This window comes from Artemia franciscana, chromosome 18, assembly GCF_032884065.1.
Source record: "Artemia franciscana chromosome 18, ASM3288406v1, whole genome shotgun sequence".
Taxonomy (NCBI): domain Eukaryota; kingdom Metazoa; phylum Arthropoda; class Branchiopoda; order Anostraca; family Artemiidae; genus Artemia; species Artemia franciscana.
Window position 1 is genome coordinate 15501149 of NC_088880.1, and position 18006 is coordinate 15519154.

Genomic DNA, 18006 nt, shown 5'->3' on the forward strand with positions numbered 1-18006 from the left:
ATACACATCAGAACAGTTGAAAATTATATTTTCCTATCTGAGTGATCAGATTGTTTTTTTTTTTTGTTTTTTTTTTCTAGCTTTCAGCCTAAATATAACCAAAGTCCAAATTCTACACTGTATGTTAATTATGGAACAGAACAAACTAAACATAGAAGACCTGTTTTGTACAGCTTCACCCAAAACTTGGTTAAGTTATGAAACTAGGTTGCTAATTTAGTCACTTCATTTATATTTGAATATTAGATCTTATTTAAATACATATATTGTTGATTAGATCTTATTTAAATACATTTTGGCATGTATAATGAATAAAATTACAACCACTCTGGCTATTGTTGATGGTTTTCAAAATGTACTGCTTGACCAGTTTCCAGTCTTTCTCTTATTCAGATTGTGAATATTCCCACTCACTCATCCGGCAATACCCTCAATCTGACTCTTACAAACACTAAGGACCTACACCACCCCCCAACATTGCTTGGACAGTTGGCTTGTCTGCTCACTGCCCTATTTCTCAAAGCCAAAAGTTCTGTGAGAAAACCCAAGCTCTCATAGATCACTGCTAGACCAATGACTGACTCTGCAATCTGTGAATATGGCTGCTGGATTGCTGAATATAACTTTCTAGAGATTTCAGTGGACATTTCTCTTGAGCAAAGGGTGTTTGCTTTCAATGAAAAATAGTACTCAAAGTACTTCAAGATATTTCCAACAAAGACTCTGGTTGAAAGTGAATACAACAAGCCATAGATTACATCCACTATTAAGGCCCTGATTTGTCAATGCAGTCACCTTTACTCAAGTGGTAAGGGAAATCAAGGAGTGACCAAAAGAAACCTAATAGTTAACATGATCAGAAATGCAAAACGCAAGTATGGTCATGAAAAAGTCGACCCTCTGCTCAACACTGTACCTGCAAAGTGACATTACTTGGTCAAAGCCATGAGTGGAAATGTATAAAAACCAGTGTCAAGATATCTGATGATAATGGCAAATACTGGGGTCTTGTGATGCTAATGCATTTCTCACCTCCCTTTGTACCATTTTTTTAGCTGTTACCCCCCAAGAGAAAGACTTGCTTCTTGATGATTGCCCCAATGAAAGCACAATAGCACTCAGTGAATTTGAGGTGTGAATTAGGAAAGTAAAGTCAAATGTCTCTCCTTTCCCAGGCAAAATCCCTGCAAAGCTCATACATGAATTTGTTTTGTTCCTACTCCTACCCTTCTTGGTTCTTATAAACCAGTGCTTTGCATCTGGGATCTTCCCTAGATTTGGGAAAAAGGCCCGCATCCATGCACCCAAGTTGTGTGATGATTTAAGACCAATCTCCCTAATGCCATGCCTAGCAAAAGTGACAGAATCATTCATCTCACAGCAGTCACTAGAGCAAGTAAGACAGGCCATCAACAAATACTAATATGGTGGACTCCCAAAATGTGGGAGGTCTATATACCTAGTCAGAATGTATGATCAGATCCTGAAATGGCTTGAAAAGCAAGGCTGTTTTGTTGTCTTAGCAGCCATCAACTTTTGCAATGCTTTTGATCTCCTATCACACCTAGTGGCCTGCCAAAACTTAAAACAATCCATGTTGTGAGTGAGATGAAAATACTAGGTGTCATTTTCTCATGTGATTGCAGCTTTGCTACCCATATTGATAGTGTGACCCATAAAGCAAATGCATCTCTGCAAACTGTTTCAAAAATGCATTGCTTTGGGTGCAATGCCCACAGTCTTCTATGGGCATACCTGTGCTATGTACGCCCCATACTTGAACACACCTGTCCTTTCTGGGGTTTGTCAGTATTAAGAACCGTCTATCTAATGCAGGAACTAGAGTCAGTCAAAAAATGGGCAACCAGATTCATCCTGAGTAATAGAGACATTTCCTACAACAATGGCCTAGCAGCCCTTGAACTCTAAATTCTGGAACTCCGTTTGGGTGACCTTATCCGGAGGTTTGGCTGACAGTCAGCTGTACAGGACAGAAGCTAAAATTTGTGCCTGTGCATGCTCAGATAAACTGCTACCAGAACTCTTTTGTCCCTTTTTTTATGTCAATATTTAATAGTGCATAATAACATGTTTTGCATCTCAACATCAAATTAGCCATCTGAGCAATGATTGTTGTTTAGATAAACCTTATTCTCTTTCTTTTCTGAAAATTAAAGTGAATAATCTATTGCTCAAATTATTTAATGCAGATAAAATTGACAGAAACAAGCATATCCGTCAATCATGAAGAGGCAAATTGGGTCCAAACTTGGCAATTTTTCATTGCAAACCTTAGGGAACATTCTACTGTTTTGCCAAATTTTTCACTTTTGTCCCAAATTTTTTCTTAAATTTTTCTTGTAGAGCTAATTTTTCCCAAAATCTTACAACAAAAATTTGGAGAATATCATCAAAAAATAGGATTAGCAGGGCAAATTGGGTCAAAACCAGGGGCATTGTTTTGGGGGAAATAAATGACATATTTGGATTCAGGATAAAGTTCTGATGCTAGTTATAAGTTTCTATACATTGGCATGAAGTGTTTGTTCAGCTGAAAGAAGTTTTGCTGTTTTTAAAGAAGCTTAGAAGTAATTTTGAAATAATTTGCAACAGAAATGAATGTCATATTTGGAGTCTGGATGGAATAGTGGCAAGTGTCCACCCTAAAAAATGAAACTATTCAGTATTTTTCATGTAACCCATCCCTGAAAGTTTCATTTAGCTCTCAACAAAATTTAGAATTTTTTGTCATTGAATTGCCACCATGGTATTTCTGTTAAAAAATTAAATTAAAAAAAAACTTAATAAAGCTTATAAGTTATTTCGAAAATAGTTTGCAATGGAAATAAATGTCATATTTGGTTTCAGGATGAGATTCTGATGCTAGTGGGAATTTTTTTGTCTATATGATTAGGCTGTTAATATAATTCTTACCCAAATTTTGAGGAAACAAAATTTTACCTTAATTTTCATTTATCAGTTTCTTTTTCTCTGGTTTTAGTTCCAAAAATACAATTCTGTTATATGAGTGGAATTTAGGCCATATCAATGTTTTTGTTTGTTTTTTTTAATTAGAAAAGGTATTTGTAGGTATTTGATACCTCCTAAATTGGGATTGAGGAAAGTTGTGAAGCTGAAAATATACTTCATTTAAGCTGACGATCTATTTTGCAAGGTTTCACTTCTATAAAAAAAAGAAGATTTTTAAGGGTCTTCAAGGACTGGGGCACCCTAGAGGGAGAAGAAGTCAAGGTTAGTGCTCTGAAACATCTTTTCATGACATAATTTAGTCTGTAGACCCATCCCTGAAAGTTTCATTTTCCTAACCTATCCCCTTTCTAAGATAACAAAAAGCAGCTAAGCTAAAATTTTATCCACATATCTGCCATCTAACCTAACTTAATCTAATTTATCAGCATTTGTCTATTAGTATATTCTTGTGAAAAATTGATGGTGTTTACTAACACCATTAATTGTGAAAATTTGTCCACTGGTAGTAGTGTTTAATGATCTACATCGATTATTTGAAAATAGAAAAATGCAATTGAATCCATGTTTAGTTTTCAGAGTTATAGTGGCACTTGGTATTTGCCAAGTGACACATAGCAATTGCAAATTCCATTGGTCTGTTGGTCTGTCTGTCCTGGTTTTGCTAGTTTAGGCACTTCCAGATTAGCTTGGACAATGAAATTCGGCAGGCATGTAAGGGACCAGACCAGATTCAATTAGAAATAGTCGTTTCCGCAATTTGACCATCTAGGGGGAAGGAGGGGGGACAGTTAAATCAGAAAAATTAGAAAAAACGCGTTTTTTTAACTTACAAACAGATGATCATATTTTAATGGAATTTGACATTTAGAACGATATCTTGTCTCAGAGCCCTTATTTTGGGGGGAGTTGGAGGGGGAAATCAAAAATCTTGAAAAACGCTTAGAGTGGAGAGATTGGGATGAAACTTGGTGGAAAAAATAAGCACAAATCCTAGATACATGATAAGCATAACGGAACGGATCCACTCTCTTTGGGGGAGTTGGGGGGGAGGGGTAATTCTGAAAAGCTAGAAAAAATTGGGTATTTTTAACTTACAAAGGAGTGATTGGATCTTAATGAAATTTCATATTTAGAAGGACCTCATAGCTTAGATCCTAACCCGACCGGATCCAGTGTCATTGATGGGGGGGGGGACCAGAAATCTTGGAAAACGCTTAGAGTGGAGAGATCAGGATGAAACTTGGTTGGAAGAATAATCACAAGTCCAAGATACATGACTGACATAACCAGATCAACATAACCAGAAAAATGAGGTATTTTTAACTTACAAATGGGTGATCAGATCTTAATGAAATTTGTTATTTAGAAGGACTGTGTGCATCAGGGGTCTTGTCTTAATTCTCGACCAGATCCAGTGACAGTGAGGGCAGTTGAAGGGGGAAACCAGAAATCTTGGAAAACATAAAAATTGAGGTATCTTTATCTTATGAATGGGTGATCAGATCCTAATGAAACTTGATATATAAGAAGATTTTATGTCTCAGATGGTCCATTTGTAATTCGAATTGGATACAGGGACATATGGGGCTGGAGGGGGGAAAGAGAAATCTTGGAAACTGGGAATCTTGGAAAAGGCTTAGAGTGGAGAGATTGGGATGAAACTTGATGGAAAGAATAAGCATAAGTTCTAGATACTTGATTGACATAATTGGAACGGACCGGCTCTCTTTGGGAGAGTTGGGGGGATTTCCAGTGCTTTGGCAAGTTTGGTGCTTCTGGATGTGGTAGGATGATGAAAATTGGTAGGTGTGTCAGGGACCTGTAAAAATTCACTTGGTAACAGTTGTTTCCCCGATTCGACCATCTGGGGTGCTGGATGGAGAGGAAAAATTGAAAAAAAGAGGTATTTTTAACTTACGAGTGGGTGATTGGATGTTAATGAAATTTGATACTTAGAAGGACCTCGTGTCTCAAAGCTCTTATTTTGAATACCAAACGTATCTAGTGATATTGTGGGAGCTGAAGGGGGAAATGGGAAATCATGGAAAATACTTAGAGTGGAGAGATTGGGATGAAACTTGGTCGGTAGAATAAGTAAATGTTGTCGATACATGATTGAATTAACTGGACTGGATCTGCTCTCTTTGGGAGATTTAGGGGGGAGGGTCCAGTGCTTTGGTGAGTTTGGTGCTTCTGGAGGTGCTAGGACGATGAAAATTGGTTGGCATGTCAGGGATCTACACAAATTCACTTGATTAAGTCGTTTTCCCCGATTCGACCGTCTGGGGGGGGGGGGCTGAAGGAGAGGAAAAATTAGAAAAAATAAGGTTTTTTTAAGTTATGAGTGGGTGATTGGATCTTAATGAATGTTGATATTTAGAAGGACCTCGTGTCTCAGGGCTCTTATTTTCAATGTTAACTGGCATTAAGCCTCTGATTTTCCTTTTAAATCAATCTATTGATTCTTAGAATTTTGCTAGAGCTCATACCATATGTCTGACCTCATCACAAGTGCCATATGAGCTCTTAGCTCTTGTTATTATTATTACTTTTTTTTATTGTACAACAGTGAAAGAAGTGGAAATAAAGGTTCTCTCCTGCAGAATACTAGGATTATTCTGCATATTATAAAGCAAAAATTATTTTCTTAACATGTCTTGTTATGTACTACTTGAACCCTAGGCTTATGATATAAGGGCTATTGAAAAGAAAACTTGTTACGAAAACAATTCATATCAGTCACAAATGAGGATTTTTTTCTGTCTTGCCAGATTTTGTTAAGGAACATATTTCAGGACTTGTTTACTATGGGCTGTTTTGGGCTGCCGTAGCCCTTTTAAGGTCTCAAAATGTAGTTTCCCACAAAAACAATTATTGATTTGTGAAAGAGCACAAATACAGGTATTAAGGTATACCTACAAAAATTGAAGGCCTATTCACTTTCATCCAAGGTAAAGTGTGTTAAAAACTGCAAATTTGCCATTTTTTTTGTATTTGAATCAAATTACTTTCATGGTTAAGCTTCATTCTTATTTAATGCGCTCTATAAACTAATTGGTACATAATTTAATTGCAGGATGTAACCTAATAATCATTTCTATATTGAATATTCAAAAGCATTGCATCTTGAATGTCCCCTATCCAGTAGATCACTAAGTTAGCCTGTACACATTACTTTAAATTGCACATCCCAGCAATAGCACAAAATCCTGTGAATACAACAAATCATGGATCACCCCTGCAATAAAAGCCAAAATCTGTGAGAAAAGTAATCTTTACTCGTGTGGTAAAACAGACCAATTGTGAAAAACTGGTGCCACTTCTGAACAGTGAGCCTGTGAAATGGCACCAGTCAGTCAAGAAACTAAGTGGGAAATTTTCTAAGTCCACTATAATGATAACAGATGATAGCATACATTTACTTGGGTCCTGTGTTGTTAACGCCTTCATAACCTCTACATGTACCTCATTTCCTCTTGTGAAATCCCAGGAAAAAGAATCCCTGCTTGAAGTCTGTCTCACAGATGTTTTGATTGAATTAACTGAGTTTGACATGCACAATGAACTAAGAAAAATAAAGACAGGAGTATCACCTTTTCCTGGCAAGATCCCTCCCAAACTTATTCATGAATATGCTTTGTTCTTTGTTCTCCCACTCTCCATTTTTATTAACCAATGCTTTGCATCTAGCATGCTTCCCTCGCCGTGGAAGAAAGTACTTTCCATGGAAGAAGGACTTTCCAAAAATAACCCCTCCTTAAAAAAAAGCTATGATGACTTGATACCAATTTCCTTAACCACATGCTTTGTAAAAGTGACAGAGTCTTTCATACTCTGCCGCCTGTTGTCTCAAATTCGTGAATTCGTAGACAAATATCAATACAAAGGACTACCAACATGCTGAACTTCAATATACCTTGTAAGAATGTTTGACCACATTCTAAAGCAGCTTGAGACCTAGGGTCATTTTGTTGATCTAGCTGCAATCAATTTTCGCAAAACATTTGACCTTCTATCTCGTTATGTTGCATGCCTGAACTTAAAGTGAATGGGAGCTACATGTCAAATTCTGTCAATTGTACTGGATTTTCTGTCTGGATTCCAACAGAAACTATTTGCCCTCTGTGAAGAAGACACTGACTCCAATTGGAGTGACATAACCTGCAGGGCCCCACAAGGCACCAGACTTGCAGGCATAACATTTCTTGCTGTGATCAACTACATATTGAGCAAGCACAAAGACAGGTATAAGTTTGTGGATGACTTATTGCTTGTGCTTACTTATCTGCTTGAGGGTAATACTACTAGAGCCCAGTTTGCTGTTGACATTTTTGACCAAGTAAATTCCCAGTGTAATCAGTCCGATCCCATCATTAATGCTACAAAGTCAAAAATTCTTCAGCTTTGTCCCCTAAAAAGAGACTTTACCCTCCCCCTTGAAGTTCCATTTCCTGTTGTGTCAGAAGTGAAGATACTCGGAGTTATTTTCTCCAGAGACTGTTCTTTTGCCACATGTTGACAGTGTAATTAGGAAAGCTAATGCTTCCCTTCAAACACTGTCCAAAATGTGTCGATATGGCTGCACTGTCAAAAGTCTCCTCCATGTATACCTTTATGTGCGACCAGTCTTGGGATATGCCTGCCCCGTGTTGGGCTCTTCAGTACTACACACTGCTCACCAGATCTATAACCTAGAGTCAGTGCAAGAAAGGGCAGTTAGGATTATCCTGGGTTTTAGAGATATTCCTTACCAAGAAGCACTCATTATACTAAGCATTCAGTTCCTAGAACAAAGATTGCGTGATCTCATTATGAGGTTTGGAAAAGTATTGCTTTTAGGCCTAGCCCATCAAGACATCTTACCTACAGACTTAAGCCTGACAGCAGAACCAGACAGAAGTCCAAACTGACTCCTATACATGCACAGACAAACCAATATTATAATTCATTTGTGCCTTTTTGCATCTATGTTCAATAGTGCATAATTTTTGTTTTTAATGTTTTTGTAACTGCAAATTAGCCAAGAGCTACGAAAGTTGCTTAATAAATCGTTTTCTCTCTCTCTCTCTCTCTCTCTCTCTGTTGCTGGCAACTTAATTATGATAGGGGATGTGTCACCTGTGGTATCCTGAGAAGTGCACCATGGTTTGTTGGGTTGCTCCCTATCCACGGAATATTTGAATATATCTATGTTTGCTGAGGTCACTTTTCTTTCACTATTATTTGTTGAGGTCACTATCCATGTTTTGTCAATTCATATAACATTTTACAGTTAAGACTAATTTATATAATAGTTACCATACCTGGATCACCAACAAATTGTCTTTTTTTCACTAGCCAATTTTGTTTTGTTGTCAGTAAAACAGTTCAAAATAGGGATGGAACTTATGTCTATTCACTGTCAATAAAAAGGTTTCATCTCTATTTTGAACTGTTTTACTTTCGTCATGGAAAGGCAGTGTGGTCTTCGAAATTATTTACTTGTTTTGTTGTATTTTTTGTTACTATGGGCTGGGGTTTGTTCTTTAATAGGTTAGAGCTCCAATACAACCATGATAAAAATTGAGATTTGGTAGGAATTATTACTTGCAGATATTTCAATCTGAATTATTATTTTTTTTAAAGTTTTTTATAGCAAACTACTGCTGATCAGTTAATTAGGCAAGTTATCTGGATCAGTAAAAACAAGACATTGAGATGTTGATGGCAAAATCTGTTTGCTTTTTTAGTATTGCTATTGCTACCCTCACTTACTATGTCCTTGCTTAATACCCAAAACTAATATGAGAATGTTACCCCTTACTTACTATACAAGCAAGCATTTGGGTGTTTCCTCATCCTAATCATTGAGTGATTGTGTGATAATATTATCTGATTGCAGTAGAAAAATTGTCCATACTCATGACAGTTTAACTACATAATAACATGACAGTATGTAGGCACATCCATCACAGAACACAACTTGATTCTGAACCACCTTCGGATAGGCAAATGTGTTTTTAGACACTGATGATGCTGTTGACAAACGCCTTGCGCGCCCTTTAAATGATGGCATCACTCGTCACTTCATGAATCTGTTGGAATAAATTATTGCGAGACAAAAACAACTATAACAAAGAGCAAGAAGTGGAGGATGAATCAAATCGACGCGGTGCTTCGCTGGGACAACAACTTCCAAACGTAAGGGCTCATTTTCACTGTGCCCGATGGTGGGGATTATAGACATTGAACCCTACAGCACGTAATGAAGTTTGTACTGTTCCAACTCTAAAATGTTGTGAATGTAACTGAATGTTAGCAAAAATGTTGTGAATGTAACCTCTATGGTAACCTTGGCAGATATGGAATCTACTATTACTTTTTTTGTGTAATCCCTCACAGGCTTCCATTTGCTCTTAGGAGTATGCATACCACAGCCTTGGAACCATTGGCATAAAGGCTCACTTTTTTTAAAAGAAATTTTGGAATATTATTTATATAAATGTTGAATAAGGTGAAACCCAAGAATGTACCTTGGGGATTCCATTTCAAACTATTCCCACTCCAGAGAAGAACATGTTTCCATCCTTGTCAAATACTTTTAAAGTCTGTGTCCTATCTGTTAGGAATTACACCACCCGCTCGATTAAATCCCAATTCAACCCAATAGCTTGGAACTTGTTTCGAAGCATGTGTGTATTGAAACTTCACTGCAAGGGCCAGATTTAGACTGAATAAGGCCATAAGCTAGCCTGGCTCAGATGTGGGGGGTCTCCATAGAGCTTGTCTAAGATATTATAAGGTAATATGGCATGATTCTTTTACATGGCCACTTCTAAAGTAAATTATGTAATATTATCAAAAGTGCTTTAAAATACTCACACTTTTTTCTTTTTCTAATTGTCATGTTTCTTTCATTGTTTTCCATTTCTTTAAGCAGTTTCAAATAATATTTGTATCTACTATTCCATTGTTATCACTTTGACAAAACATATTTAATCAAGTTAAGCATACAGAAACAGGTTTTAACAAGGGACCTTGTTTTTCTTGCATTTCTTATTTTATGCTTTGACACCTGCGCCTTCTAAAATCCAGAACAAAACGTTTACTAAACTGAAACAAAATACATTCAAAATGTTTTCTCTTTTTTGAACTTTAAAACCAATTGTTTTTACTTTCAGGGATGAATATCAGTATGTATATTAAACTGTCAATTCACATTCTGTTTTTTTCCAGTACTTTCGGTTATAAAAGTGATTTCTTTTTATTGTGAGAAATAAAAACAACTCAAAATTTGGATTCTTTTCAATAAAGTGCACGTTTGGATTTATTTGTTAATTGATGGTGATTTATGGTGGTTTTAAGCTTGAAAATTTATCTGACTTTATTTCTGCTTATCTTTGGTTAAATGTAGCTCTACTTTTATTTAAAAAGCCTCTTTTGTGGAAAACATTTTTTAAATTAATTAAATAAAAAGGTAAAATCAGCAAACTCTAGTGTACACCCTAGACCTAACCCTTTCAGGGAGGAGTATGACACATTTGAATGGGTAGATACAGATGGGTTCATTAAATTGGAAATTAATAGTTTAATTTGTCTTTTATTAGGGTTGAATGTGATTGGAGAGCAAGCAGCCCCCCTCTCCTACACCTTTATTCCCCAAGACATTCAATGAAATATCTGAGATAGCAATTCTGTTCAGTATATTTGAAAGGTCTAATACTTATACCTCTGGGGACAACAACAACGCCCCACAGCTTTTGGGGCAAGGGCTGCATCTAGGACGTCAAAAGGGTGTATCAGAAATATTTTAGGGGCTGCTTACAGTATTAATTTGAAACTTTAAGAGCATGATGATGTTGATGCTACTGCTAAAATGTAATATATGCATACTGAAACCACTACTATTGTTACTACTAAGACTAAAGGTATTAAGGTAAAAGTTCCCAAGAATATTGAGGGGGAAGTTGAACTAAACCAAAACACTATATGCATGCTGGTTATCTCTAGTTACAGTTCAAATAAGTATGAAATGCAGGGTCTTCCACCAAGGTGTACATAAGAAAGTCTCAAGTCTAGAAAGTGTCAGCAGCCTAAAAGCAAAGTAGTGAAATCTAAGTTATATCAATCTGAAAATAGTGACACCCAAAAAAGCCATTTATTGAAAAAAATGAAAGCCACGTTCTCAGGGTGAGATCTTCATCAACATGTCTGTGTATTTCACGGTAAAATACAAAAGTATTAAATGCTGAGTTTACCGAAGCTGTGTCTTATATTAAAGAAAAATGAAATTGTGGTCAAACTCTAGAAAGGATCAGCAGCCAAAAACATACTATTTACTTGGTGCATTCTACAACACTCATTTGGTCAATCCAAGAAATGTCTTTTATGTTAGCAACGATTATAGAAAAAAAGAGGATGAGTGAATCACATTTATTGAGACTGATTTTCCAAATAAATTAATGAATTACTTTTGAATGTCATAGTGGAAGTATTCTTTTTTTGTTTTTTCATTTTCCAAACATGTGCTAAGGAGTGAATCATAGCACAAAGTTAGAGGTAATATGTTAAAAAAATTTGTTTCCAGGATTTGGTTATGATAACAATTATCTGTGGCCAGAAAACGGCAATGAACACAAAGCCAATGCCTAAATGGCAACCAAAATATGTTTGATTATGGTCTTAATTTTTTTAATTGGGGGGATCTCATCAGAAATTTGATCGGCTGCCAGTTTGATCTTTTTAAAAGTGTTATATGTGGAACAAGATTGTAAATGAGCATTGCTACTCTCAAGAACTTACTGTTTTTTTTTTGCTGAGACCCCCCCCCCATCTCTAATATTGCCTCCTAGCTTTGAAAGCTAGTGCTTTTGCCAAAAAGCCGTCAGTGCTATTGCTAAAAAGCCAGCATGGTAATCAATAAACAGTCTTGGTTACAACAGTAACAAAGCCGACATTTGGTAATAGTTTAACCTGTGGTAGTTTGAAAGAGTAATATACTCTATTAAAAGACTGCTTGGATAAATAATCATTTAGGAAAAGTTCCTTTGGTTGATAAGGCTCACTTGATGTTAACAGCGTTTTCATCTTGTTTGTAATTGTAGCTTGATTTTTACAAAATAAATATCTGTCTGAAAAATGTTGGCAGTTTGGATCAGAAGTGCCTACTAAACTAATTATATTTTTGGAATTATTTACAACTTCAGTTGTTTGAAACTGAACTGAATTTTCTGGTTATTTATGTCTACAGAACTTGTTCAGCACCTATGGCCAATATTGAAGGAATGCAGAGATGATTAAACTACTTTAGTTTAATGAGACATCAACTGAAACAAACTGAAATACTATGGCACTATACCCTGGGAAAAAAAGAGCAATAAAATTTTAAATCGGGATGATTCAGGTAAGAGCCGTCACCGTCAGAAAGAAGCCGTTTTTCCAAGTCTTCACGTTCTGCTTCAAGTTTATCCCTTTCGATTTTTTCATTTTGATTATAAGCGAATTCTATAATAAATTCAATGCAGCAGATTAGAAGCAAATCTATACGCGGATGATTAGTACGCGTACCTGGCCCAAATATGTACATGACCCTACACAGTGGGCATTGTTTTTGTTGATTTTGAAGGACGCACGTTAGGCAGAATGTATGTAGACATGGTAGTCTAACCGGCGAAACAAATACTTCGAAGCAAATGCTGCAAGATAGTTCTGAATACAAAAAGCCAAGTTGTTTCTTCTTTGAGATTTCTATTTTCTTTGTCTCTTGACGGATTTGAGCTTCCAATAACAAAATCCTCTTTTCAAGTATTTCAATTTTTTCATCTCTTTCATCTTTCATTTTTTCATCTTTTTTCATCTTTGAAAAACGAACGTTCTTAGAAACACTTTTTGAATATAAAGCTTGTCTGTGAAGGCAATCATGAGCAAAGTGCCCATATATGCCGCAATCTTGACATTTTTTGTCTGTTATTCGACTTCTACTACCTCTTTGACCACCAGTTGCCATGTCAACACGACGTCCACAGACTTTCTTTTCATCAAGCACTTTTGTTGCATCTTCAGCATGACGCGGGTATTCCATTTCGACATTTGGAGTGTAAACAGATTCAGTAATATTTTTTAAGAAGCTAACAAGAAGAATATCTTTATAGTGAAATATGTATGTGGACCCGCAACGGGTGCAATCTTTTTGTTTGTTTTGAAGGACGCAAGTTTGGCAGAATGTGAGTATCATTACACGGCAGTCACACAGTAGTCTAACTGGATCAACAAACACCTTTTTACAAATTCTGCATCTGAATACATCTGAATTCAAACATAATGCATGCAAGAAGTCAAGTTGGTTCTTCTTTAAGCTTTCAGCTTTCTCTTTCTCTTGACAAATTATAGATTCCAATAACAAATTCATCAATTCAAGTACTTTCAGTTTTTGATCTCTTTGCAGGAGCATCTTTACTTCAGACATGGTATTTATTGAATGATTTATAGATTATCACTGTATAAGATTCACAGAATTAATGATTACCGTAGCTATTAAATTAGATATATATAGAAAATATGACGTCATGATCGTCGCAATCCTAAGATGTTTGTACAATAACGTCATTCAAAATTATAAAAGGTGATATGACGTCACGATCGTCACGATTCTAAGATGTTTATACAATGACATTATTCAAAATTATAAAAAGCTGCATACCAGATTACAACCATAATGATTTTGATTCTAGGACTACGGTCTAGAAATCGGCCTTTGAAGTAAGTCGCCTGCTCGGTTATGTTGGTCTTTATTTACAGGGCCTTGGGTTTTGATAAATCATTTAAATTAATCTTAAGATTTCCATCCCATGACCTTAACTTCATGCATCCACAAGTAGCATTGCAAAATGTATTGAAGTAATGTGTACTGGTGAAATTTGAATGTCATTTCTTACATTTTTTTTATGTATGGTTTGGTATACAAAAACAAACCGTTTTCATTATAGCCTATGAACTACGGCCAGTGTTGTTATGTGAGTTGGTATGTAGGCAGGAGAAATTTTACCACTTTTGATTAAAAGTTTTATGCGAAACAGTGTATTTTGCCTTTTTTCGTGCAGGTTATGCTTGGTCCTCTACCAGAAGACTTTTTGAGAGTCAATGGAATAAATTCAAATGAAAATGGGCATGTTTCACAAGAAGACCAGGACAGGGCAATGGCTATGGCATTGCAACGGCAATTCTGGGGTGGTTCATCAACATCAAATCTGGCTGGCCAATTAAATATATCTGTCGTCCGAGCCAATATGGTAAAAAATTACGGATTTACAAGAATGGATCCATATGTGCGAATAAGAGTTGGACACACTGTATATGAAACGCATACAGACCCAAATGGTGCCAAATCACCTGTATGGAACAAAACCTTCGCATGGTAATTTTTTTCCTTATAGATACCTGAGATTTTTGTAATACAGCCTATTTATAGTAAACTTATTCCTTCTCTCCCATGAATTAGCTGCTGGAGTAAAACTGACATTTAACTATTCAGTGAAAAATAATTCCTTTGATCATACTGCTTTCATATTCAAAAAGAAATGAAAATAAAGTAAGACAATCGATGGGACTTGACTATTCCAAAAGGGGAAAAAGAAGACTATTCCAAAAGAGTTTTTTTTTTGCTTTTCATTTGCTTTTACTGCAGAGTGAATGTTTCCTGTAATGTTCAAATCCAAATTATTTGGATAATTACAATCAGTTTTCGTCTTTTTGAGTTTTTCATCAGCCTAGACATGGATTTTTATGTAGAAACCTGTGATATTCTTCACAACTATGGAAGAAAATACTGTCTGTGAATACCATTGAAAATATAATAATAAAATCTTAGAGATGCAGAGCAGTTGAAATCGTACGATATTTTTTAAGGTATAACTAAGCCCACCATTTGAAATTGTTGAATAATTTTAAACTTGAAATTTTAAGCTCTCAGCTAGATATGTCAATACGAAGTCACCAAACCTGACAGTGTTTTGTCAGATTTTCTCCCTGTGGCAAATTTGCCGCAGTTTTGTAGCACTTTCCCTCAAAATTAAATCTATTTGATGCCTTCGCTATTTTAGAAGAAAGGATTAGATCTCTTTTTAAAACAGAAGTTGCAAAAATGAAGTAGCTACAAAATTGTAAGAAATCCCCGATTTGTATGCATCTTAGCATAAAAATTGGTGTTGTGATACCAATACTGATTCTTCTCTTATCATTTAGCTAACTGGATTCTTATTTTACCTTTTACTAAAAGAATGAATTGCTTTAATCAAGACAAAAGGGATCAGTGTGTCACTGCTGTACTACATTGTGTGTGTCAACAGCACTAAGCGAGAATGAGATAGTCTCAGAATTTAGGTTTTGAAATTTACCTATATTGTAAATGTTGAGGGATCAGTCGATTTTCCTTCTACTTGGAACTCATATGCATTTCTCTTTCTGTTTCGTAGATTTTGATGTCAATTATCATTTTTATTTCTTACTTTATGCAGATGTATAAGGACTGAAACACCTACTGTTTTATATTCTCTGTCACTACCTTCCTTCATAGCAAGCCACCTTGTATTAATGATGCACTTGACTAATTAGAAAGAATGCCTGTTGGATAGTTTTCTGCTCAAAGAACAATGACTGAATTCCGTTTCGGGGCTAAGTTGTTGATAAGAGGTGAACACCTACGTAGTTATTGGCCATAATTGTTTTCTTGTTCAACTTTGTCCATTGAATCCGATACATTCAACCCAAATACATGTCTCAACAATATTATGTTGGAAAAGTCATCACCAAAATGTAGTGCACTATAACATCCGAAGCGGGTCGAGTGTTACAGCTTGCAGAGAAAGGCTTTTGGCTTGTTCAGATCGAAAAGTGATACGATATTGCGCTAACTCAAGTAGTATTAGATGTGGGCGAGTTACATAAGGTGTCTGAAGTAAAGGGCTTCAGAGACTGGTTGATATTTTTAACTAACAACGTTTTTGCCACGTTGTTTTGCAACCAATTCATTTGACAGAAAAGTATGGTTGGTATATAGAGTTGGAACAGTACAAACTTCATTACGGGCTGTAGGGTTCAATGTCTATAATCCCCACCATCGGGCACAGTGAAAATGAGCCCTTACGTTTGGAAGTTGTTGTCCCAGCGAAGCACCGCGTCGATTTGATTCATCCTCCACTTCTTGCTCTTTGTTATAGTTGTTTTTGTCTCGCAATAATTTATTCCAACAGATTCATGAAGTGACGAGTGATGCCATCATTTAAAGGGCACGCAAGGCGTTTGTCAACAGCATCATCAGTGTCTAAAAACACATTTGCCTATCCGAAGGTGGTTCAGAATCAAGTTGTGTTCTGTGATGGATGTGCCGCCAAATTGATAGATTTGTCCAGCTGCTCTAAAGCTAAAAACATTACGACTATTGATGGTTTTTTCATCGCTTACATTGAATGAGGCTAAAGCAAAACACGAGTTCAAGTTTTGGATTCTTCTGTGGAACTCTTTAGAGAGTGAGTGACGTCGTAAAAAAAAAAGGCAACCCAATTCATTTGGAAATTTTGATGTTGGCTATGCAATTTGACCGGGAACCGGTGTTCACCCTCCACCCCTCCGTAAATTTCAAAACTTACAACCCTACCCTATGGGTTGTGGGGGGTCTTGCTATCCGCAGAGGCATATTCATTGGACTTTACAATCATAATGAACCGAATGGCTGCCTCATTCCATTTGGATGCCTTCGTGGGAATGGGGGATCAGGGAAAAAGCTAGCTGCGCCTCGTTCTGCTTGTTCACTTAAAAAATTATTAAACTTCTAAATTTTATTTGAACGAGTCCTCTACCAATCTGCTAGGGTTATTTGTTTGATATGATTATCCCTGGGGAAAACGAAAAAGACACACATCCAAGATCTTTTAATAACGAAAAAAACCACATTGGCTTTCCTTTATTAAAACAACAAACTTGGGACTATTTTGATTTTCCAATTTCAGCTTTAAAGATCTAAAATATTTTTGAGGTCTAAACAAATTTCAATGTCTTAGGTAAATTCTCTGTTCTTTTATTTTCTGTTGTTTTTATCAATTATCATTCTTTGACAAAAAAAAACACAATTTCAAATATCTATCTATATATATATAAATAAGTTGTCTGTCTGTGTGTCTGTCTGTCAGGTGACGTCATGTTTCTGTGTCGACTGACGTCATGAAGTTAGTTGTCGTCATTTTTGCTATGACGGTGACGTCATTAAAGATATTTAATCATGAAGTTAGTTGTCGTCATTTTTGTTATGACGGTGACGTCATTAAAGATATTTAAGACATATATGTTCACGTAGAAATCTCTTAATGTTTAAGTTTAAAATGACTGATGAACTTACAGTGGCAAAAGCCGATGAAGATGCTCAAAGAGTCTATGCCAAAAAACTTGCTGCTGATAGAGAAAGTCAGAAAAGAAAGCGTGCCGAGGAATCAAAAGAACAGCAAGGAAACAGGCTTGAGGCTGATAGAGAAAGAAAGAACAGAAAGCGTGCCGAGGAATCAAAAGAACAGCAAGGAAACAGGCTTGAGGCTGATAGAGAAAGAAAGAACAGAAAGCGTGCCGAGGAACTACCAGAGCAACGCGAAAGCAGACTTGCTGCTAAAAGAGAAATTGAAAAAAGAAGGCGTGCCGAGGAATCACAAGAACAGCAAGAAATCAAGCTTGCTGCTGATAGAGAAAGTAAGAAAAGAAAGCGTGTGGAAGAACTGCTCATTCCGCTTTGAAATTGCCTCTGAATTTGCATTCTACAGAAACTCCCACGTGCAATATTTCCAAATCATCTGGGATGGGTAAAGTATTGCAGCAATGCAAACTTATTATTTGGGATGAGTGCACAATGGCACACAAAAAATCGCTCGAGGCTCTGGATCAATGCTTGAAAGATTTGAGAGGGAAGTCGAAACCCTTTGGCAGCACATTAATATTGCTTGCGGGAGATTTCAGGCAAACATTACCTATAATACCTAGATCAACTCCTGCAGACGA

General features: G+C 36.3%; 1 protein-coding gene across 1 annotated transcript in view; it reads left to right on the top strand.

The window, feature by feature from the left end:
* The window catches only part of LOC136038672 (toll-interacting protein-like), a 34162-nt gene that overhangs the window by 2676 nt on the left and 13480 nt on the right, over positions 1-18006 (top strand). Inside the window, exon 3 of the mRNA XM_065721948.1 lies at positions 14070-14383. Coding sequence (XP_065578020.1) covers positions 14070-14383 — 314 coding nt within the window. The remainder of the gene's footprint in view (positions 1-14069; positions 14384-18006) is intronic.